Below are 24,994 nucleotides of genomic sequence, written 5' to 3'. Positions count from 1 at the left end.
GTTCTTCGTAGTCCGCTTAATTCGTATACTCGTGTTTGTTCTTCTTCGTTAGCTGTTTTCCCCATCATGTATAACGTATAACGGCAACCAACTGGCCCAGTTCACCGCCTTCTTACGCCAAAAGATACTTGGCCAAATCGTCCAAGCGCCAAGAAGAACGCTGCACGTGCTCACCTTATCTAAAGACTCGAAGTGAATAACGAAAATAAAGCGTCAAAAAACGCGCGCGCAAAGTGCCATTTGTCTTAAGTTCCTTTTTTCTTTCTTATTTTGCTTTAGAACCGCTATTGCTCAAGAAAGCAGCACGCGCAGCGCACGGAACCACTATGCACTCCCGCACGCCACTTGGTGCTTGGGCAATTTAACGAGAAGTCTATACACTCCTGTATCTGCAGCTGGATGGGCCCGACCTTCCGAAAGGGCACCACATATACGTGACTACAAAAGCGATAAGTATAAAACATCGAAAGTTGTATCGATACACTGTCTCGCTTCAAAAAAAAAAAAAAAAGAAATCGACCCGATCTCAAGATATCGAAATCGTTATTATCGGACGTCTACACAGTGCAATCCAAAGTGTTGGTTAAGTTCCCACGCAACCGCCACGCGAGTTTAAAAATCGCTGGAAACAAGGTTGCCGGGCTTCCTTTCAACTGGTCGCGTTCCATTCATCGCGACGGCGCAACGCACCTAAACTCAGTCGTCAAAGAAACGTCGACGGTGAGACGACAGCGAAACGGGGCTCGACTTGAATGACCCGCGGAAGAACCTATTAGAAAGGACTCGACGGGTCGTTTAGCGAGACGCATAGACCAACGGGCAGTAAAGGCGAGGCGCGAGCGGGCCGCCGAAGCAGGTCCGAGCAACTCTAGGACCGGACCACGGGCCCGAAAAAACCGCAGGACTCTTTCACGCGAACCGGTCTTCGCGTCTCTAGCCAAAGACACACACGGCTTCCCACGGCGCGTCCACCGACCCTCGCGCTCTTCGGCCATCTAACGAGACGTCGAACGATTCCCGCATTAGAAATTCCAACGGCTTTCCGGGCAGGACTTGGTATAGAGCGTGATCAGAGCGACTCTGCGGACCACAGCCACAAAATATGCTAATAAGCTTCCACGTGACGAGTTGTCTGGACGCTTTGTCTGAAATCTCAGAAAACGCTTCTTCCGTCATCCAGAAATGGTAAAACCCTCCGCGTGCCGGGTTTAAAACCCGGAAATTCGAATTTTCCGGTCGTATACACCTTTTCCGTTCACTTAGCCAGACATATCCGGTATGGGTGACGAAAAAATAATAATAAAACCATTTCGAACTGCAAATAGTAAAAAAATAATAATATTAATAATAATAGGAGAGAAACGAGAATGGGTGACGGTTACGCTAATATCCTAAATGTATTCTATTGGCGTGGCGACGGCAAAGCAATGTTTTCGTCCCCACTGGAAGTGACGGGATTCAAAATGGCCATCAAGATGGCCATCGCCAATATGTCCATCAAGATGGCCAACAATTGCCAACTCCCGTAAGACAGTCGGGGGGCGGTATTTGCGTCAGCTGCGTTTGCAAGCAACCAAAAGGGGTAGAAGCGGTATATCAACACCGGGATAACAGCGATTCTTCTCACAAAGTGATGTCTTGCACCGCTTGTCGCGTTGTGTATACGGCGAACACTTGCGCGCCGGTAACTGCTGTTCCCATGCTTTCTGTGTAGCTCTGAGGCCCTGTTCAGACAGCTGAGGGGCGGTTGCACATTCGGAACGACGCAAAGGGCAGCAACAACAAAGTTTCCGCGGGACAACTGTTTGCCGTACACAACGAGGCAGGAAGCATTGTAACGCAAAAGGTAGCTCCGTGAAGCAATCATGAGTGACGGCCGTGCCCGTGTCAGCGCTCCGCGGAGTTGCCACTCCGAAGTACGGAATGATTCCGGAATCGTCATTCCACACTTCCGCGACCGAGGAATGGAATATGGGATGGTGGTCGCGCTGCTCAGGGAGGACTGGAATTATATGCCTTTCGATCGGAATGGAGTGAGAATTGAATGGGCTCGGCTCCTACACCAGTTCTGTCCGTCGATCGTCAGCTAGATCCTAAAGGCTGAACGCTCGCTTCGCGAGCGACGGAACAGCCACTCTACTGACGCCACGTGCAGAGCAAAGAGAGGCGCCGGGCAAAATTCGTCGCTCTTTCAAAGCATATTCGTCCCCGTTTTTTTCATTGTCTCCGATTTGCTTGAAATTTTGCTAAACTAACCAACAAACATTGCTAAAATAGTATCCCAAATATTAGGTCAAAATATTGTTTTTTCGCGGTTATTGAATTTACAGTTTTGGTCTTCACCATGTTTTTCAAACTGAAAGTCTCTACTGGCAACAATGAAAAAGTGACGTCAGTGGAAGGCAGGGGTTAACTTTTTGGACTACAGAAGTTGTTCCCAACGGATTTGAAGCAGTTTCATGGTGTCAAATGAGTGCTTTGGAAGCTCGCTCCCGTATCCGCGCTCCAGCACGGAACAAATGATTGGCATATTCTATTTTTAGAGTACTTGCTCGACTGGCAAGCCTGCCTGCCACTGACGTCACGGCACTGAAAAGTGCGCGAATATTTGAATATTGGTTTTTGCACCATTTTCATTTGCCGATTTCACAATACCTATTATGAATTTCGCGATGCTAAATAGCATACCGGAAAGGCTGAAGGCCGGGGAGTCAGAAAATATAGTTAGTTGAGGTAGCTCAAAAAATCGGTGGAGTATCCCTTTAACGCAAGTGCAGGGTCAAAGTGGCTCTCCAAGGATTTCTTCACGGTCCCCGATTTGCATGAAAATTCGCTAAACAGACCAACGAACATCGCTAAAATGTATTTCAAATATAGAGTCAAAATGTTCTTTTTTTTTTCGCGAAGTTATTTAATTTACAAATTTAGTCCTCACCGTGTTTTTCAAACTGGAAGTCTCTACTGGCAATAAGGAAAAAAGGTGACGCCAGCAAAGAGCAGGGGTTCACTCTGTGGACTGCAGAAATGGTTCACAAGTGATTCTAGGCAGTTTCATGGCGTCAAATGAATGCTTTGGAAGCTCGCTCCCGTACCCGGTCGCGCTCCAGCACGGAACAAATGATTGGCGTAGTAAATTGTTTAGGCTGCTCGCTCGACTGGCAAGCTTGGCCGCCACTGACGTTACGGCAGTGAAAAGGGCGGGTATATTTGAACGCTGGTCTTCGCTTCATTTTCAATTGCCAATTTTACAATAATTATAATGAATTTCGAAATACTAAATATAAATAGCATACCGGAGAAGGTTAAGCCGGGGATTCTGAAAATACAATTAGTTGGGAGTAGCTAAAAAAAAAAAAAAATCGCCTGCTCATACATCATACGAAAGAGAGTCTGCGACCGCGGTTTACCCTTGAACTCATTGCCATGTGGCATTCGAAGCACGGAAGCACGCACGAGGCATTCGAAGCACGCTAAAGAACAGGTTACAGTCCAGATGCTGCAATTCTCGTTGCCTATTGTTATAAAAGTACACATAGGTTTGGCACGGATTTGATGAGTTTGAGCAGAAAGGATATTCGTTCTTTGTTTCTCTAGTTTTATTTGTGGCTATTTTAGATGGGACCTTCGACCCGTAAAAAATATTCGTAAACTTTGTTGTACGGATGACTATAGTATGTAAAATAGTTTCTCTTGCTCCAGGTGGGCAGGAGAAACTCTGTCAAGCGACAACAGTCTGTTGTTTTTCTTCCTCCCCCTCTGCCCTGGAGAAAAACAATAAAGTTGAAAGCGGAAGGATGAAAGTGGCTCCCTCAGTGAAGCAACCAAAAACTGATTAGTTGTAGGCGAACAAGATGTCGTTCCTGGCGCCGTGAGACGTGACTGTCGTGACCACACGCGCTAGACCGCCAGTCAAAGGCCACGAGGCAGGGACGAAGTCGCTCTGCCCGCCTTTCTCGGATGCAGGTCTTCTCACTCCAGAAGCGCGCGCAGAGTCAAAAATGTCCTGACTGGCTCACGTTTCTGTGATATACATCGATGTCTGCAGTGCCTCCGAGTACCACCAAGTGCTTTGGGCGACCGCCACCCGGCTTAGTGTAGAGTCAGTGCGTAGGAAACGCGTTTTGCATATGTTCGCAGTTGTCAATCTGTTTGACAGCATCGGCTTCGAGCTGCGTTTGGCGGCAACGCGATGTATAATCATTTTTTCACGCTTAGGAATTGGAGGAACCGGGTGCAGCGGTTCGATCATTACAGGAATGGGAATAGGCCAGTGTCCTATAGGTGTTACATGGAGTGGAATTATCGGAAACGCTAATTCACCGGAATGGAGCTGGAAAGGTATGGGGGTGCTCTTTGCACAACACTGGCCGGTGTTCCGGTCGTTGTGGTTGCTGCGAACGTAATTAACGCAAATGTGTGAACGCAACCAACGCGACTGTTCCAACCAGACGTCATGTAATGACATTTTGTTTCATTACATCTATGCCCTTCAGTTCATACAAATATGCTCAAGTGATATCACTGGTTGTTGCTGCTGTTTTTTCCCTATATTATAGAGAAAAAAAAAACACTTGAGCATCAGGGTAATTACGTCCAGCACGAGCCAGCGCGCGACAACAACCCCTCGTACACAGCAAAGCCATAGTACTAAATTTTCGACGTCACCGACAAAGGGGGAAGTTCGGGGGAGACTGTACACCAATCCCTACCAACGCAGCACTCGCATTCAATCCGTGTCCCGCACTGGCCCCTTCTAGGTGACGTAGAAATGCAGCGTTTCGGCCTTGCTGTCTAGGAGGTGCTGGCGACAAGACCGACCGTCGCCTAGGCAACCTGCCGCCCGCAAGCTCTGCCAATAAAAGGTGGTGCGAGCGCGCAACAACGCAGTGCAGTAGAAGAGGAGAGGAGCGAAAGCGAAAAGGAGGGCACAACAAGAGCCTCGCAAAAGCACAGCGAGACAGGAAAAAAAGAGAGGCAGAGTGGAAAGGACGACGGCCTTGAGCAGCTACCCCTCCCCCTCCGACGTCTCTGCAACTCCCAGCAGCCCCCTCCCCCTGGTGTATACCAATACTAAACGTAACAAACCCCTTTCCCCCACCTTGCCCCACTAAAGAAAGGGGGACTCAGAAACGGAGGAGGAAAGAGTGCTGTTATGCGTAGTCCCGTAGAGAGGAGGTGAGGAGGAAGAGAAGCAAGAAACAAAAAGGCAAGGAGACCGTCTTCCCCGGCTCCAGCCACCAGGTGGACGAAGGAGACGCCAGCTGCCGTTTTGGCGCCAAAATCTCCCCGCAGTCGACGCAGCCAGCCACCCTACCCCGGGTCTTTACTCAAGGGGGGAGCTTTTGCTTCTCGTATCCCCCCATCTTACAACTCCTCCCCGTTAGCAGGTTGAGAAGGGCAAGAAAGAAGACGCCAGCAGAAAATAGAGCTCCCCCCCCCCCTCCTCCCAGCAACAACACACGAAAACCAGCATGGTGCATTTTTTTTTTTTTTTTCGTCCTGCTGGTCGTGGTAGACAAGGCGACGGCGGCTCCGCCGACCTGGCTGGCTTGCTTGGTTGCAATATCTGGCCACGTGTTTTTCTCCAAACTCAGTCAACAGGCAAGCAGTCGTCGTGATTCTTCCGGTAGCTTTCGCCTTGTAGACCAAGTGCTCCAAGGGATACAGTTGAAAACGAGCGTGTTGGTTAATAGATACAAACTTGAAAGTATAAAACAGAGAGGACGAGGACGGGAACAGGACATCTTTCATGAAAGATGTCCTGTTCCCGTCCTCGTCCTCTCTGTTTTATACTTTCAAGTTTTGTATGTGCTCCAAGGGAGACACCGTGGCAGAAGTAAAACGGGGCGACCAAAACATCGACATATTATTTATGGTTTGGGGCACTGCAGTTTGGCGCATGATGACTCATAACAGCAAGACGTCCCCGCCGCTGCGGTGGTGCTGTTTTCCGCGCGGACGCTTCGCGCGATTCTGATCCCTGCGCAGGGGGCCAGTGCACACGCACCGAGTCTGGACAAAAACTGACCCGTTTGTAAACACCGTGTGGGTATGTATAAAACAGGGGTTACAACCAGTCAATCTTATATGACCCGTCACGCAACTAGCGTTGCCCCGCCAACTATCCCTCAAGTCGGGAACCTGAGTCAATTCATGGTATGGATTCGTCAATAAATCAACATACCACGTTATGTTTAAACATTATATATCATAAAAGAAAGGTCGCGTCTATTTCAAGGAAAAAAAGAAGTACGCTGCGTCATCCGCCCCAGCTTTATGCTCCGAGCTTCGCGTTCCAACTGTATTTTGCTGCATTGCTGCACCTGGGTGCAACGGGAAGTTTCTCAACACCCCCGGAGTGACGAGTTAATTAAGCTGCCGTCGAAGTACGTACTTACACGAACATAAACGCACAATGCAACTTCAATAAAACAAAAATAAAAAATAAACTTTTTTTTGTGCGCTTAGTAACGTAATTGGGAAATCGTTTAAAATTGCGAACGAGCCAGAAAGTACTCGAACGGGCATTGTATTTCATCTATTTAGCGCCCTACTCTTCAAATCAAAATACAGTCCCTAAAACAATTCGCCAAAAACCGTAACAGAAAAAAAAAAAGAAAAAGGTTCGACACGTTAGGACGCGTTATTAATTTTCCTCCTTGATGCGATGATTTCAGATACTTGTATGCGCATTTAAGATTATTCATTTGTCGTGTTATCAAAGCGTGCACGTTTCAAACGCCAAAAGTATTGTTTGTTCATTTTTAAGTTAAAATTAATTCTTGCAATAGCTCTTGCACATACTTTTCTTTTCGCTTTTGCTTCTTGCTTCCTTTTTGTTGAGGTAACAACGAGTGCAGGGTGACGAGTTAATCCTGGGACGAGTCTGTCCTACATACTGGTGACGTCACAGTGTGTATTCCGCTGCATCGTTCTCTCCTTTGCAGCAAGTGGAAGAGCGAAAGAGGGAGGTGCGAACTAAGATGTACAGAGCTAAATATGAACGCTATAGATACGGTGTGTGTGGACAAAAGGATCAGACAAATGAGCGCTTCATACTCTAATCGTAAAGGACTCCACCCCGCAGTTGCCGCAGCGGTTCAGTATACGGCATTGGGGTTTAAGGACAGCTGGTAGAAATTGGACGCTGGAAAGACTGAGATACACCAGGAGAGGTTATCTGAACGGTGGCAAAAGTCGAAGGAAGGATAAATATTTTTCGTACTCCTTTTCTGTTGATTCGTAGGCCAGAAGTAATTGGGATGCATGTATGTATAAACAGTGTCTCTGTGTGTGTGTGTGGGGGGGGGGGGAATTAATCGGCCGCAATGGGCGTCTCATTTCTCCGGTACGATAAATTCAGCCGGTGCGGTATACGACTGCTTGCCTGCAGGGCCTTTAAAGTGCATCACGCAGTAGTGATACACGACCGCACGCCGGTACAATGCTCGTCCAGACAGACCGCAACGGGCCGGGGTGAATCACTGAGTTCAGCGTTCCTGGGTTCTGTGCACTCTCGGAAATAAGGAGTGTAGTATTTACACCCCTTGTCCGATATATAACACCCCCAAAACTACAATTCAACGTTCTGTCCAGTGACGTGGGACCGACAACACCAACTACCACGAGCAACTTGACAGTCGAGTGATACAGCCAATGTACGGATTAAACACTGCAAGAAACCCCTCCAGGTTTTGTCGACCCTGCTGGAAGAGCTTTTTTTTTTTTTTTATTGTTGTTATTATTATGGTTATAGGACACAGCCACCAAGCCGCTCGTAAAAATTGCCATCAGTTCGACGTCGGTGGACCGAACGACGAAATGTAAGTTTCAGGCGTTATATATGGGACCAAGGGGTGTAAAAGTACTACATCTCCTACTTTTTGACAATGTATTCCGCAAGCTTTAACCCCCCCCCCCCCCCCCCCCCCCCAACTTGCGAATACGTGCGCGGTTAAAATTCGAAACGCTGGTCATAGGTGGCGCGACTCGCCGCCCAATCTAAAAAGGAGACGAGCTTCGTCCCTGCTCCACCCATCCGGGGTGTCTGATGACCCGGTAAAACTTCTCCAAACCCGAGCGAAAAAAACAACAAATACCCTGGAGCGCGCGAGGCGACGATGGCGGCGGTTTGTGACTCCGCCACAAAACTCCGTTCACCCCTAACCCGGCACTGCGGTGGAAGCTACGAGCTCGACGAATATCAGTCGTGCGTCTATATCTCTTCACACGATCACGTTGCCCCCCCTCCCGGTCAGGTGACGAAAGGGAGGCGTCTGATTGGCCAGGCGATCGCGTAGTCCCCCCACCCACTATCAGCCTAGGGCCGAACGCGGAGTACACCGACCCGTTCATCGTCCCCACAGACGGGAGCGAACGAACGCGGATGAACCCAAAACCTAGCGCATGCGCAGAGTAGCAACGTCGTTGGTGGCCGATCGGCCAATTAGAATACCAGAAACCGGTCCCCCCCTCCTCGTGACCTGTCGAAAACATCGCACGCGGAGAAACCGACGTCATCTGGTGCGTATATACAGATGCGTACAGAACCGACGCCCTCGATGACCCTTCCGTACACTCCATCAGCCGGTTTACTAGCCGCGATGGCTAAGCGAATACGACGAGGGTTAACGGCGGTAACCAGTAACGCCGTTACTTCCCCGGGGAAAAAATATATATTAAAGACGGTGAAGCTCTATAATAACCCCCCTCCGGGTTAAGAATAGCGACATAAGGTCCTCCCCAGAAATCCCTCCGTCCTTTCCACTTTGGCAGAGCGAACGCTGGAGAGGAGGCGAATGGAGATCAAGAAACCGCAAATCGTGGCCAGCAGAGAGCGTTGTTGGAGGGTCTTGTGGTACTTTGGAATTCAGCTCTCGGGTGGCAAAACCAACGCCAAATCGTTTGGACCATCACAAACCGGTGTTGTACGCAACTTGCATCGGTAGAACTAAAACGAAAACTCGTCCCGTTAAAAAAAGCGTGTTTTTTTTTTGTGATTTATTTGCAATTTTAATTTGAATTTAGTAGGCACTTAGGCTTTTCATTATCGACTATTTCAATCCCCGACTTCAAGAGATGGGAAAGCGTCCGAGAGATAGTCGAAAACGAAGAACTTGCACAACATGTGATCGCTAGCTTTATTTCATCTACGGGTGATCCAGCGCAACATTTTCTTAAAGTGGGCACATGTAACGTTAAAGTAATGACGCGTTCCAGTCTCAGATAGGTAACGGCTATACACGCTCCGTTCGAACTGTACTGGAACTGGTAACGGGAACGCGTTCCGAGATTGGGAAGGAACGAGCATTGACTGTCACAAACACGCACCCCAAAAACCTGCTCGAGATACATTGCGTCCCCCAAACTGTTTGACTCAAACTCGGACTTCTAATGACACGACGGTGGTGCGTATTCGTTCAAAGCAGGCAGGTAGCCAGGATTCTGATTCGGGGAGTGACAAAATGCTGTATGAGGGAAAGGGGGAGCAGTCACCCCTGCAAAATGGAAGATTTGGGGGGGGGGGGGGGAGGGGGGCTTCCTGGCTACGTGCATGGTGCAAACACCGTGCGGTCGCCGAGTGACGGTCTCCTACTGCCGCCCGCGACCTATTACAATTAACTAAATAAAAACAATAAGAATAATGAGGGTTCCATGACTTCCTACTCACTGACATATGTTCGCAACGCCGATGCGAGTTTTTTATAACCCGACTGACAGTACGGTGCCCTTCAACGTGATCCACCCACGCACCACACTGACACACACTCTCGTGACAGCGGAGAAATATCGCGTGACTCATTGTACGCCGACGCACGCGCGCCAAGGAACGAGCGCGTGCGTCCACCCATTTACGGAAACCCGATTCTTCCAGGGAAAAAAATAAAAAAATAAAAAGACGCCGCCAAGAAAGGAAGGTTTCAAAAGCGACGCGAAAAATCAAAAAAAGAAGGAAGAAGTCTGCGTTTCCGTAGGAGTGGTCCTCTCCTTTGCCGACGCCACTTTCTTCTACCCCGCGCAGTCCATTTCCCCACCCCTGCTCCGGCTGTTCACGGTAGCAGGGACGGCTCTGGTCTGTTCCGTCGTCGCACCTGGCTGGCCTCCCCTTGCTGCTGGCTTCCGCCGCGGCCTCAAACGCCGTGGCGGGGGCGGAATCCGTGCGCGCGCAAACAGACACACACTGCCCTCATCCTCCGCACTGCGAACGCACACAACAAAAACGAGCGTCGTCCGCCCCCACTCCGGGGCGAACCACTCACTTCACACGCGCGAGTCGCCAGCACAGAAAAGCAGTCACAGCACGTCCGGTGTTTTTCAACTAAAATAAGTCTTGTTTCACCGAAAAAGAAAACAAAAATATATATATATCCGTGGGAAGGAACGATCGCGTTGGTTTGCTGGGGAATATGCCGCTGGCGCGGAGGAAGAAATCGAGCGGATTTTGAACCTGGAAGTCAGTCTGGTGAGACGAAAAGGAACTGTGCTGCCTTGCGGCGAATGCGTCGGTTTGTCCTGCGATGCTCTTTGGTTTGACGCTCTCCAGCGGCTGACCCAAGAAACATTGGGTAGGCCTGGGAGTGGCGGCTGCATCGTTCAGACGTGAGCTGTCTCTCTGGTGGCGCCGCCTAGCCTAGTGTCTGAAGCGAGAAATATTGGGTAGGCGAAGGAGCCATGATCGCGTAACGTGCCAGTACGGCGGAAGCTACGGCCCTGGCGGGTCACTCGGAACGTGACCACGTATCACCGGAGTGCGTTTTTAAAGTAGCAAACTTTTCGCTGCGTCATGCTCTAATATGCTTGCGTTGCGCTCGTATACGTAGTGCCCATCGAAGCCGTCGACAGGCATTGTGGGGCTTATCGTTCACCCTTTGTAGAGTTACAACGAGACAGGGTACAACAGTGTGCTCTCACTCTGCTGGCGCCGCCTGTCTATAGACCAACACACGGGTCTGACGCTACGTCTCTGCGGCGGCGCTATCGTCGCCACGGCGGATGCGCAGAAGCTTCACCTCACGCAAATCTGGTTCCTTCGCTCGCGCAGTGGTGTGGGCACTGCGCGGAATTGAGAACGCATAGCAGCAACTGCCCGCAGTTTCCCGTCACGGTCACCGGCCGACCGCAGCGCCCCCCCGTTCACTGCTCAGGCCCTACGGACCTCTGGTCTCGCGCCAATATACGAAGCCAAAAACCAACGAGCGCACCGGAAACACGGGCGCAAATACATATTTTTATACAGGGCGTCACAAAAGAAAATTTACACGGTCTTTTTTACCGCAAAAATAAACTAGGCATCGCCGAACGCTCATTCTCCGCCCAAAGGTAGAGCTAGAGGTCACAACCAGATGCCAAAGTTTCAGGCCGATCCGATAACTTAATCAAAAGTTATAAGTGATTTTCTGAAAAGTTCAATGGGAAATAAAATGGCGGCCGACGGAGTTTTCAAACACATGGGGCTCTACGGCACCAGAAACCAAAAACGGGCAAAAATGGGCTCCATTTTTCCATTGAAAATTTCAGAAAATAACTTATAACTTTTGATTAAGTTATCGGATCGCGCTGAAACTTTGGCAACTGGTTGTGACCTCTAGCTCTACCTTTGGGCGGAGAATGAGCGTTGGGCGATGCCTAGTTTATTTTTGCGGTGAAAAAGACCGTGTAAATTTTCTTTTGTGACACCCTGTATATATAAGTATTCGCGCGGGAGTACGTATCTCTGGTTAAAAAGATAGCCAGCCCTACTAAGTATATAGCTCTCCAGCCCACTTGGGTCGGCACGAATGTGGGGCAGATACGCGGATAACGTGTGGCCAAAGAAAAGATCGACACAAGTATGCGGAACCCCCAGTTACGCCAATCGCCGCCTCGTGGGTGCAGCAGTATCTCGCAGCGGTCACGTTTGCCCCGCACAAAAGTGCGATATCCGCGTGACGCGCGCCGTTAGGAAAACAGAAACTAAAGGAAAACAGACAGGAGAAACCAAGGCAGAGTTTCTCGTTGACCAGGATCTAGCCGCAGTAAAATATCAATTTACGTTTAACGCAATGCCGAAGTTTCATTTGCCGAGACGCATATAGCCCGCCACACGCTGATTTCTGTCTACCTCGCCAACCACGGAACTTACATTTTTTTTTTTTTTTTTTTTACAAATACGAGATTCTACGTTGACAGTTTCACACCCACACGAAATGTGTTGCGATCTTTAAATAGAACAAAAACAAAATAATATATATGGTATGTGCAAGAGTAACACGAATGTAATTGTTGGGAGAAACTTTGTCCAAACTCCATTGCTGCCAAACTGACCACCTCTCCTCTCCCGAAAACGACGTCCCACTAATGCAAGTTAAACAAGAATGACGGAACAAAAGCGAACAATGCCCTACCTTACACAAAAAAGACAAAAACACGCACGAAGTAGAAAAGGAAAAGTAATGGACAAGCGTGGCTGGCAACAAGGAACGCCAGCCAGCATCTCGGCATGCGCGGGCAGGACCTTTGGGAGGTCGGACAAACTCCCCAAAAAACAGCTGGCGCCCCCCTCTCCCTCCACACTCTCGTCCTCTCCGGTTCCGGACCAGGTGAAAAAAAAAGGTCCGCAGGTGGAAGTAGAGCAGATTCTGCGGCGGAACCACCTTGTGTCCCCCTCCCGCTTGCCCCCACCCGAATAAAAGAAAGACCACGGGGGGACCTGCAGCCAGACGGCTTCCAAGAAAACTTCGGCGGGAAAAAAACAAAAGAAAGCGCGTCTTCGAGCAAATGAAATGAAAGGCCCATGACCTCCTACACAGAGCGGCCCGCCGATTCCAAAACGAAGACAAAGGGAACTCTACAGACTATTACAAGCAGGGTGCTCGGACTGGTGCCCTCGATGCGTGCACGCCAGTGCAACGTGCGCCTCAACGTTAACTTTGGTAAGACTGCAACAGACCCCTTGAGAAAGGCAGTGCCGTCTAGTGGCTCAAATGTCAGTCTATATTTTTGTATGCTAACGCGTTTTCTACTTTACCCACCCCAGCGCGTGGCTATGATGGCGGCATAGGATAGGCACCAGGCCACGTGACCGCTTGTTTTGGCTCCGAGTTGAGGGGATGAACGATGCTCACATTTTTCGAATTTATTTGCCGGCTACCATTGCTTAAGAAGAGCAACTAAGCAAAGTTTATTCGGTTATTAACGTTTATTTATTTACAATCACCGTCAGGGCCCCGAGGGGCATTACAGAGGGGAGACGATTAGGGAGTGATTCTGAGTAGTAGTAAACGAAAGTAGCAAGATCGTTTCATGGCCCCTTTTTTAAGCTTCTCGGGCGGGCCGAAGCGGAGCATTCTGAGGATTTACAATTTCATGACACCCTGAAATGCGTAGCGCGCGGAAGCGTTTAAGTCTCCTCATCGGGGCGTCGAACAGCACAACGGCGAACTAATGTCTGGTATCTTCAGGCTCCGCATCGCCTGTCTTCAAATTCTTTCTTCGCCAACCACCACAAGGCCGCCATTAGCATGTGCAGGTAATATACAGTTACCCAAGTGATAATAGTACCGAAGTGGCCAGAGAAAATTTCGGAAAGGGTCTATTGTAGGCCTTTGCCAGCACGAGCAGTCACATCTCGGCAATCGGATGTCCCGCTTGTCATCGTCTATTTACCACGGAGTTAAGATAATAATCTAGAGGAAAAGGTCTAGCTCGTGCATTTCAGCCGCTTCGGGAGGGCGGGGCATAGAACCAGACATCCGTGGTCCAAATAGGACCATCCCGCTGGCGACGCTTTGAGATATCATACAGAAGCCGAAATCACCGGAGTCGAGCATTATATATACGAATAAATAAGTCGCTACGACATCACGTTAACATCGTCAGCGTGGACGTCAACGCGACATTATGATGAAGCCTTGACGTCGTGGAACGTTGTCGCTTTCGCCAACATCAACGTCGACGCTGTCACGACGTCGTGTAATGACGTCGTCTTCGACGGTCGTACGGACGACGGACGACATGACGTCGATGTCGTGAAGTTGCCGAGACGTCGTCGTGCCGTAATTGTTTCACTTGCGGAGCTTCGGAAATAGCACCCCGGTGGCCCCACCCAATTTTTTCTATTTCACTCTACCCTGCGTTCTGTAGCGCGAGCTTTCGCTCCACGTGCTAAGAAAACGGTTTAGCCAACACTTTATTATAACCTGCTGACTAAACAAAAAAGTGCGGCAGGAGATGACTAGACAACTTCTTGTTCGGAAAACTACGTAGAATGCTGCCCAAAAGTTAACACAATTAGCACAAAATTAGCGCAAACAGTTTTACCAGTCGGCATGTCAACGCCAGCCGACACCAGCTGGCAAAACTGAACTTACAGCCCAGTGGGCTCGTCTGTGTAAATGATTCTAGGCTAGGTGGCACGAGCTACCGCCCAATACTAAGGGTTTAGCAACTAATTCAACTAACATCCATCCAACCAACGGTATTCTCAGGGCCGTTTCAGTGGAACTATAAGCGACACCTGTTCCTACGTCGAAAACACGACGAAACATACAGCAGTGACTCACCGTAATTCTCCCAAGGCGACGATGTGCTTCCGTTATGTACAGGGGCAGTGGTTCATTGGCCGCCCATCGGAAACTGCGGCAGCGCCCGCTGGCGGAGGACCTTGGACGGCACCGGTGACGTCATCTTGTCCGGCTCTTGCGACCGCCTCTTGCGACTCTGGAAGAATGCTGAGGGAAAACACAAACGTCCAGTCTCAGACGAAAGAAGACAACGTCGTCAGATGACAGCGTTCCATCAATAACGGTAGAGACATCATCCTTACGATTATCGTTGCCGTTTTTCAATACTCGCTAGGTGGTGAAGTATTCCTCCCGATTCAAATGGTGCAATCGTATACGTCCATCGCATTTGTATAGATGGCGTGCACTGACCTAATATCAGCGGCCATTGTAGTTGCCTTGCTGCTAGGCGTATATCTTCCCACAGCATTCATTTCTCACCACCGAGTTTGTTTTTCTCGGCAAGAACAAGTAGGACTGGCCACCAGGATGACATGATGACGTAACATGCAAACCACGTACAGGGAGTATCTATTCATTGGTGGCCATGGTTGTGTGCCTTGTGGTCGAGCGCGTGCTGACAGCGAGTGTTCGCCAGATTACTTTCGTGCGGTTAAAACCGTTGCTCATGGCATACGATAAGTTATTTCACCTACAGCTCGTGCTGACGACATTATGTGAACACCTAAGGCTATGTTCCCAAATCTTACCCCTGGATCCGCCTTACTCCGGGTGGGTCATGTCACGTGACAACACAGATAGAACAACGCCGGATGCCGATGGGCTTTCGAACGCCGAGGTGTACGACCTTAATCCCTGACTAAGATCCAGTAAATTTTGGAACAGGGACGAAGTGTTGAGCTGAGCAAAGATCTCTATGAACGCTCCACGAACAAGGGATAGATTCATTTTGGTAATAGTTTCGCAAGCAAACATGAGCAAGGATTTTGATGTCGCCTGATCGAGTTACTTAAGTATGTGAGGAAAATACTTCAAGACTCCGGAGGTCGAAGCATGGGAATTTACGACAGGCAATAAACTTCGAGACATAGCAATTATGCTGCACACCTTGAGACATCGAGCCGATACGCATTAAGGTAAATTCGATTTACTGCAATCCTCACAACGTGGGGACTAAAGTGAACCAGTGGTCGGATGCTCTGCACCAAAAAGACCTACTTGTAGTAGATGGCTTCACATTTATCGAAGAGAGACAACTAACGTTCTGCATAGCAAAGAAATTGGGTTGAGAAATATTTATCGGGGGTAATTCTCCGGCCCCACACCATTATTGCGACATGCCCAAACACCCGCTTGTGAACTTCCACAAGAGGCTAGCTAGCTTTCGACACATTTATTATCCATCACAATTATCCCAACGGAGCGGCGTTGATTTTCCTGCAGTGCACTGCTGCTCAGATGTGAAGCATACCTTGCCTTGCACGGAAGCTCGACAATTTCAATGTTCAATTTCCTACTGTTTACCGATCTAAAGAAGGCTATTGTGTTTTAAGGGACGTGGTATTACCGTAAAGTAGATATGTTTTTGAATGAAAAATGCACTTTTATCTTGCTAAAACGTTTGCAACCACCAAAATGGCATTTCTTCTTTCTCTCGATGCTATTTTGGAAAACCAGCAATTTATTCTTGTTACATGTTGAGGTTGACATGTCTTAAAAAGTATAAACATGTGCAAAAGGGATCTTACGTTTCATTTTGTTTTTGTTCTTTTGATATGCACCGTTAATAGCGCATGCATATTGCAGTCCGCCTGGCAGGGAGTGAGATAAATAGAGTGACATATTTTAGCTTGTTTATAAATCCGGTGTTTTAGCAATTGACCGTCACGGATTAATAATAAAACAAAAATCCTACTAGTTCTGGGATGGAACATTGAGCGTCAGTAGAAGATTGTGACCTTCAGAAATAAAGAACGTACCAAATCTGCTTCATAAAAGAATAATTGAAAAAAGAAAAAAACGAAAGAGATTGGCGTGAGTATTGCACGTATGCAAAGTTATCTATCCTGTTGACTACGCCCGCCCGATCATCGATGGCCAAACAACTCAGGAGGCGAGACGGTATAGTTCACCGATAGCCCGAGAGATGGCGCTAGTCGTCCAGCCGCGTGCGCCAAAGCGTCTTTCGCAACGCGTCCACGCCCCAAAAAGCCTAGGGAAGCTCGAGGACATTTAAATCCCACTGGCAATTTTTGTTTTAAAGGTCCCACGACGCGAAACGTTTCTAATGCCTCCAATAAAAATAACGAAGCAGTAACGGTGTCGTCGTACCTAGCGGAGAATAGAACACCTTGCCGAACACCGCTTTAGAGCCACCAGGCAGCGGGAGAAAGATATCGCACGACCAAAACGGCCATTGCGACTCGTGCGACGCCGAGCGCTAAGCCTAACGCTCCCAGAGTTACGCTCGGCCAATGGACGCTTTAAAGGTCCGTAACACGCCGCAAGATAAAAACAAAACAAAAAATAAATAAATAAAGAAAAAAGCGCGTTAAGCATAGATGCACCGGGGTGTCTTTTGCACAACTAAAACGAGACAGAAACCAAGAAATACGTGGTGTAAAAAGAACCTGCACGTACCCGTGATAGAAACTTGTCGACTTTCCGATTCGCGACGCTCGGAGGTGACGGGCACTTGCGACGCTATCGCCGCCGGTCGCACCTCTTGGGTGGCGTCGCTAGCAACGGCGTCGCGAGCTTGAATCGTCGTCGTCGTCGTCGACACCGGTGAATCATTCCAGTCGTAACGTCCGGGCAGCGGCGTCTCGGTGCGCAGATCGAAGTTGTACTGGCGGCGGAAGCGATCCAACCGTGCGTCGCTCTCCTTGGCGAGTTGGCGTCTCACGTCGCCGTGGTCGACCGCGTCGAAGAGGCAGCGTTTGACGGAACGCGGCGAGCGAGGAGCACCCACACGCAGCAGGGTCCTCGACATCGGAATCCTGCCGAGATCGACGCGAATCGCCATGGTGGCTGGCATCGGTGCCCGAGAGTAATAAATAAATAAGGACACTGGCCGCGGCGGATGGAGCTATTTCGGAGGGGATAGGGGAGGGTGGGACACAGGCCCGCACACACACAACACCACGTCCACCGCGCACAAGGAGGCACTGAGCGGAGGACCCGAGAGCGCACACAAGACGAGCAAGTTTTTTTCAGGAAGAGTCGCTCCTCCTCGCGCTCCTAGGAGAGAGGGAAGCGCCCGCGGCCAATGGCGTTCGGGCTCCGCCCCGGCGCCAAGCGCTTGCCTTCCGATAGGAGGATTTGAATTTGAGCCCGGCTAACCGACACTGTTGTTTTCGAAGTGACCTTTTATGGTTGTTTCTTGATACCGCCGCGTTTGGTCCTTTCGCTGGTTCTGAATCCAGTTGGGTGTCGGTTGTACGGTACCGTGGAAACGGTGCTTGCTAGAACTGTTGATCTCAGTGATGAGAGCATGCAGGCTCCGCGTGCAGTTCTCACCTCCGAGTGGCTCGGCAGGCAAATATACCAACAGTGCCGGTAGTTAAAGGTGTCCAACCACGCAATATTTAAGGGGAAAAAAAAGAAAAGAAAAAAAGAAAGAAAGCTAGAGATTGCAGGTGCTTAGTTTGCATTTTTTTTTAAAATCCTTCGGCATCTCTCTTCTTCTCTCTGTATTTTCGATTACCTGCGTTTTGACTTTTCTTTTTTCTTTTGTGGATGAGGCGTTTCATGAAAAATAGCGGTGCGTTTTGGTACATTTTTTGAAACGCTGCCTTGTATCCCATTTTTGAAGCCGGCATTCAAGTCCTTTCGTTAACTATGTCATAATAATTTTTGTCTGCTGTGCAATTTTTCGTTTTGCCAAAAAAGAAAGTTACATTTTTAAACCACCTCTGTTTCGCTTCTGTTTTACTTACATAGGCTACATTCATAAAACACACTAGTGTGACATCGACTATTTTAACATAATTTACACCCGAGAAGACAGCAACTATCGACAAAAGCAATGAATCTTGGATTACTCAGAGTGGAGAAAAAAAATACTCATCCAACTGCTGTGAATGCTCCTTTTGTAATGCTCCTAGTCGAAACGTAGGAATAACGGTGAATTTAACTAAACGAAAATTGTTCATGGGCGAACGAGCGAAGTAAGTTCCATTACATTTTTTATCATCCGCAACATAAAGTTTTCATGACATAATATTTCAAAATGGGACACCTCTAGACGGCTTATTCATTACAGTGAACATCTTGTTCTAGGTTTCGTGATGCGTCAGGAACCTTACCAACACGCTGGTTAGGAATATATCAACTACTGTGCACATCATGACTATCTTGAAATTTGACATGGCTGGAAGATTTCTGCTAGACGAACGATCTGCTGGTACCTACCGGTATAAATTCGTGGATGCGACCAGATGAGACAGTCGGTGCTACAACTTTACTAGGGAAATTTGGAGAATTAGAGTTGTACTACCTATTGACTGGTTATCAAAGTAGTGTGCAGTCACTTCGCATAATATATATATATAGCCAGCAGGCGAATAGACCGAATCGAAGTTAAAATTAACGCGATATTCCACAAACTGTTCTACATTTCTCTAATGTAATTAAGAACTGTTTCTGTCAAGATTATTTATTCGTTTCATCAGATCTGCATAATCAAACGTGTAATTAACGTTGGAATCGACTTCATTACGTAGTATTTACAAACGACTCGTTCTAAGCAAAAATATCCAGTTTCGTGGAACGTGTCATCCAGCCGCTTAAGCGGAATCAAATCTTTGTTGTTGCATCGAGTTCTCCAGACTGTGTTATGGAGTTTAAAGCTGTCAGCCTGTCACTTCTGACGTACCATTTTGAATGTTGTACATTTACATTTCATTTCTCTTTGGTTCATTGTACAATACTCGACCTAATTTTTTCTTTGAGTCGTGGTCAAAGCTAACGTATTTTCCACAATGCCGCGGTCCTACATTGCTTTGACAGACTCGGAGCAATGGGAAAACTACGCTCGCTTTGACAATTCGACTCGCAAGAAAGTGGAAGCTACTGGGAGTTACGCGCAGGCCCTTGACTATGAATCCAGCTAGGCGTGCATACCCGCGTCCTTTTGTCTAGATGCAGAACAATGAACCTTCAAAGTTTGAAAACGTCGCAGCACTCTGTTAGTGCCAGCCTGAGCGTGAAAACGAGCGCTTGGAATGTGAACTGCGCGATAGAAGCTGTGGCGTCCATAGCCATGAACTTTCCTGGATCACAGCCAAGTAGTTCCCTCGGTGTCCGACATCCCGCCTCTTGATGTATATAAATTCCTCCTAGGTCTCGCCTCTCGCTTCACTGCGCAAAGGCCATACAACCGGTCTGGACCGCAGGGGTTCGTTCTACTTTCGACGAATGGTAACTCACATAGTTTCATTTCCTACCGGTAAGTTGTAGAACTGACAGCCGGAATGCTGGATGCACTTTCCGCGTTCCCTGAGTTGCGCGGAAAGTGGCTCGACTTCGACGAACGAGGACTGTGAATTTCGACATCGTCTACGAGTACGTTCGGTGTGCCCTTGAACGTTACCTTGAAGGACCTCTTTTCGGAGCATGAAAGCATGCTTTATTTAACGGCGATTTGTCTTATCGGGCACCTTTCAAGGAAAGATGGATGTTTGAGTACCTTTTTAAAAATCGGGACCGCTGGACCTGGCTTTATATGTTCACGGTTTTTGCATTGTGATTTCTGCTTTATGTGTTAATGATTGTCGAACATCCTCGGACAAACTACAGAGTTTTCTTCTTTTTGTTTTTTTTTTTGTCCTTTTTTTTTATAGAATAATAAAACCAATTTTCGACGCATTCCTTTTTCTCTTTTTTTGCTTGAGGTAGATGCGAGAGGTTACTAAGTACATGTAATGTGGAGCTGTATAAGCACCTTTTAATTCGTTTATTGTCCATTGTACCTGTGGTATTACAGTTGTGGCACATTTCACAGCGTGGCACTGTGTACCATTTCTTAAAGTACAAAACAACTCAGTCGCTTTGTACCTGAATTCAAGGCAGAAAATAATTCCGGGAATGCAAGCAGCGAACAAATTCATTATCCAGGGGACAAAACTGTATTCCGTTCTTATTAGACAAAGGCAGCGTACAATAAAAAAACAAAACCAAATTTAAGCGCACCGAAAACGATCGATTAAATTACGTATATTAGAAGCCGGGATAAAACGTACCTCTGTTTCACGGAAACCCATCTCCGGCATGGTCTAGTGGTTAGGATACCTGGCTCTCACCCAGGAGGCCCGGGTTCGATTCCCGGTGTCGGAACAGGAACTTTTTTTTTTTTTTTTTTTTTTTGTAACGTAAGACTTTTGACTTTTAAATGTTAAAGGCGATCCACGATCCCGCTTACCAAATTTTCTGAATACCGAAGCCCCCCCTTCCTTTTTTTTTAACGTGCTTAGTGCCGTTTGTTTCCACACGTCTAGCGGACAAAGCGGAAACAATAGCTAAAGCAGATTTGCCGTACGGTTCACGTGAAGAAACGGCATGAAAGATGTAGGAATGCATGCTTGGGTGCTGGAACTCTCCAGCCTTGCGCCATTTTCTTTCTTTTTTCCGCGAGAAGACTTACGCAATTATCTCCTGTTTTGATCGCACGCGCCCGCCAGAAGGCGACACAGAAGCAACGCGCTAGGAGATGTCGCTCTTTAGAGAGTCGATTCCCATACATACTCGAATCTGGCTAACTTCTCAAAGACCTAAAAATTAAGTTTTTTTTATATATATATTTCGGTGCTTGATTTTTACGAAAAGTCGGAAATTTCGGTAGGGTGGGGGTTCACCAATAATAACGTCATGCGCAGTTGCCTTAATTCTACGTCGTATTGCTTGAGCCGGCGACGGCCTTAAAAACCTCTCGCTGTGAAACACAATATTTTTTTCTACTTTTCTTTGTTTAAAGGGAGTTCACGAAATGCCGGAAAGATCCACACATGCTTGTGCAACACTTTTCTGTTTCTGCTACCCATTTTCTTGTTTTGATAATTTCGCGAGTTTAGCACAAAAATCGCCAACATTCAAAAATAATATCCAAGTTTTTTTTTTGTATTTTTCGTAATGTTGTGTATAAGCATGCCGGTCTATTTTTTTTTTCCTTGTGTTTATCTACTATACAGCGATATTCCTCACTTTATATACTATGTTTTTATAGTATACAACTCTTTTACAGTATCTGTCGAATGATCAGTCTGACTCCGGCCTAGGAGAGAACAATAACCTATATGTTTATAGCGTTTTACTTTATAATAAAAACGTACCAAAAGCAAAAGCTTTATCCTCCTTTTTTCTAATTTCTCTCTTTCCGTGCTGTGAGCAAAATTAAATATGCCTAAAAAAAGAAAGGAAGAAATAGACAGCCTTCCAGCAAGAGCTAGAGCAGATGAGATGAAATTAACCAAAAGTAAAAACTCACTATGCCATCGCTATAGGCGCGTGAAAGTGGAGCCTTCAACGGCGTCTGAACATGAGGGCGCCAGCATCAAACTGATAGACACTATACAATATCTATATACCAATTACGTGACCAAAAGTTTTTTTTTTTTTATTTTTTTTACGGAAAACAAAAAAGGGGGAGAGGGCAAAATGCATGTGTATATTATATACTTTTTTCGTTGTCGTTTTTAGTCATGTGGGTTCCGTATCTTGTATGCGGGACGAAAAAAATAATAAAACTTTTCAACCTGGAATATGCGAGAAAATATAGGTGGGGCAAAACGAAAATGCAAGTCAAGCTAGAAATTACAGAGAAGATGCATGCGAGCTGGTCAACTTTCAACATTGTAAAACCCGAGACGCAGGACAAAAACGTCTCGGGTTTTTACAATGTTGATGTGGGACAGTCAAGCATTTTTCGTAAAGATCTTGAAGTGACGTGGAGATCAAAACGATGTTTTACCGCATACCAGAAGTGACGACATTCAAGATATAGCCACGGCCTTGTGGATTTCGGTGTGTGTGTGTGTGTGGGGGGGGGGGGGGGGGGGGGGGGGGTGTTAGGTGTTTTAAGCCTCCACCCTGGCTATGCCACTGGTATATACCTCAAGCCCATATAAAAGACTCGCGCTGTTTTCCTCTGAATGCAAACTTTCATTCCAGTTGACATATATACGGGTTTTACATCGCACATCCGTCTTAATACCGGGGTTTACAAATAGTATCCTACTCGGAAAAAACAAAGGAAAATAAAAAAAAAAGAAGACAACGGAGGTATGTTGTGTGTATGTGTTTAGATGGAGGGGATGTTAATCAGCCCGAACGGGCATCTGGTCTTTTCCTGCTGTAGATAACGATAGATTTATCCAGCTCATTGCCACTGCTATGGTCTCTTTCAAGACGCACACTGCTCGTACGCCATACGAAAAGGCACGGAGTTCTCCGCAGATATTATGGACAGATTTATCCGCGGACAAGCCCGAAGCTTCATTCATTATATATATATATAATTAAAAACACGTCTTGTCGGCAGTTTTTTTTTTTTTTTTCTTTTTTAGATGACCAATGCAACGGGACAGTCAGAAAGGGAAAAAAGAAAATAAAAAAAATGCCTTAAACAGCCTTTAAAGACTGTCTTTTGCACGATGGATTAGCGCTGGAACCGAAAATTAACGTGCTCCACCACGCATCAAGAGGCGCAACTGCACGCCGGTACGATTCCCGCTCAAGGCTTGTTCACAGATGCAGCGGAGCGCTACAAGCCTATAGCGCTGACCTCGCACTAAGCGCGTGCTGTTGGGGGAGCGTTCACCAGCTTTGTATCGCAGCGTCGAAACTGTTGCTCATGGCTGACGATAAGTAGATAACGAGATGATATAAGCAGCGCTACATCAGCGCTTCGCTGCAGGTGAGACGGAACCGGCCTTCATTCGAATGGCCCACAAAATCATCCGAATTGAGACGATCTAAATCTATGGTATACTCGAGAGAATGATATAATGGGTGCTTTAGCGCGGTTTAAACTAACTGTGTCAAGACTTAAAAAAAAAAAGTGAAAGTTAACGCACGTAACACGTTTTTAATCCACGATTCTTCACAGTCCTACTTTACGGGTAAAGATCTTTTTTTTTTTTTTGCGACGTGCCAAGTTGCATAATTAACGCAGATTAATACGCTAACATCTGTTTCTTTTTCTTTTTTTCTGCGCAAACCGTTAAATACAAAATTTGTAGATAGTGTTCATAAAAATCACCAAGTGGCGTTCCCATCATAGTAGCCTCCGTGTGTCTACTTTGTTTTCTTTTCATAAAAATAAAATGCGGGAAATTTAAAAGAATACAAGAAACACGTGATTGTTAAAGGAACCCTGAAAAGAAAAAAGAATTGTTTTAACAGACACGCGTGTTAAAAAATTAACTTTACGAAAAAAATAAAAAATAAAATAGAGCAATAGGGAGTATTCACTGGCGGCCATAGCTGTGTGCGCGAATGCTGAGCGCGAGCTGACGGCGAGCTTCCACAGTTCTTTTGCAACGTGCATTCCGCACCATCAAGAGTGCCGGTCTTAGCAGCCTATTCATGTGAGCTCGTTCTGAGCATGCGCTCTAAAGAGCACCCACAAATATGGCGTCCAGTGAATACTCCCTATACTGACGGCGCGAAACGCGATTTACTCATTTAGTCGACATTCACCTCCTCTCCACTTGTTTTCTCTCTCCGCATTTCAGGCGCGTGGAGGCAACATTGGGTGGAGGAGAGGCGGATCGGCTTCGCCTTCACGTTGAGGCCGAAAGAGCCAAGTACCATCTCGTTGAGCAAATCACCAGTCCGTGACGTCATGGACTTTGCGCCCAGAATTTCAAATCAAACTCTCGCGCCGTCAATATTGCTCTAAAAGTTTTTTCGAGTAAAATATTTTTTTTTTCTGGCACGCGTGTCGCTACCAGACTGTTAAAAAATACATTAAAAAAAAACAACTTTTCAGAGGCCCTCAAGGGCACCAGCATTGTAGTTCGCAAACAAATAATCACGTAAAGCTTTTTTTTCTTTTTCTTTTTTGAAGTCTCGCGCGATGTTTTTTATGCTTGTGGTAACAGTTTAAAAACTACAGACACACAAAGGCTACCTTTACGAAAAACGCACAATGAGAAGTAGCCCATCACGCACTACAAATTTTTGCGTCTCAAGCTGTATACTGCTTTTTCCTTTGCTGAAGCAACGCTCAGCGATCTTCAGCAGAGTTATATGGCCCAATCAACTGTGCCTCATTTTGTTACGTTAAGTTACGTTACGTATAAGTCACCCAAAACATTAGCGTCTCGAATGTCGCGGGTCATATGCTTTCTCCTTGAACTGGTAGCCTCGCTTAATACGAAGCACAAAGGTCCCGGTGACTTCAACGTACTATTTCGTAACGTAACTTAACGTAACAAAACGGGGCAGTGCGTACCAGCCTTTACCCATCTCCGTTACCTTTCGACCCCTTTCAA

At 47.1% G+C, this 24,994-nt stretch overlaps 1 protein-coding gene and 1 non-coding gene across 2 annotated transcripts in view; one reads left to right on the top strand and one right to left on the bottom strand.

The window, feature by feature from the left end:
• LOC115316462 (cyclin-dependent kinase inhibitor 1B) overlaps positions 1-17,657 on the bottom strand; it is a 28,027-nt gene extending 10,370 nt beyond the window's left edge. Inside the window, exons 1-2 of the mRNA XM_029975822.4 lie at positions 17,142-17,657; positions 14,541-14,708 (exon numbers count right to left, since the gene is read on the bottom strand). Of these exons, the coding sequence (XP_029831682.2) occupies positions 14,593-14,708; positions 17,142-17,538 (513 nt within the window). The 5' untranslated portion in view covers positions 17,539-17,657 and the 3' untranslated portion in view covers positions 14,541-14,592. The remainder of the gene's footprint in view (positions 1-14,540; positions 14,709-17,141) is intronic.
• A 3,108-nt stretch (positions 17,658-20,765) lies between these two features.
• Positions 20,766-20,837, top strand: Trnae-cuc. The gene has a single exon. It is a non-coding gene; the product is annotated as a tRNA-Glu (tRNA).
• The last annotated feature ends 4,157 nt before the right edge of the window (positions 20,838-24,994 follow it).

Source organism: Ixodes scapularis, unplaced genomic scaffold (assembly GCF_016920785.2).
Source record: "Ixodes scapularis isolate PalLabHiFi unplaced genomic scaffold, ASM1692078v2 PGA_scaffold4__175_contigs__length_147842914, whole genome shotgun sequence".
In the NCBI taxonomy this organism is placed as follows: Eukaryota; Metazoa; Arthropoda; class Arachnida; order Ixodida; family Ixodidae; genus Ixodes; species Ixodes scapularis.
The sequence above is the reverse complement of the archived record's forward strand: the minus strand, read 5'-3'. Positions and strand labels throughout refer to the sequence as shown.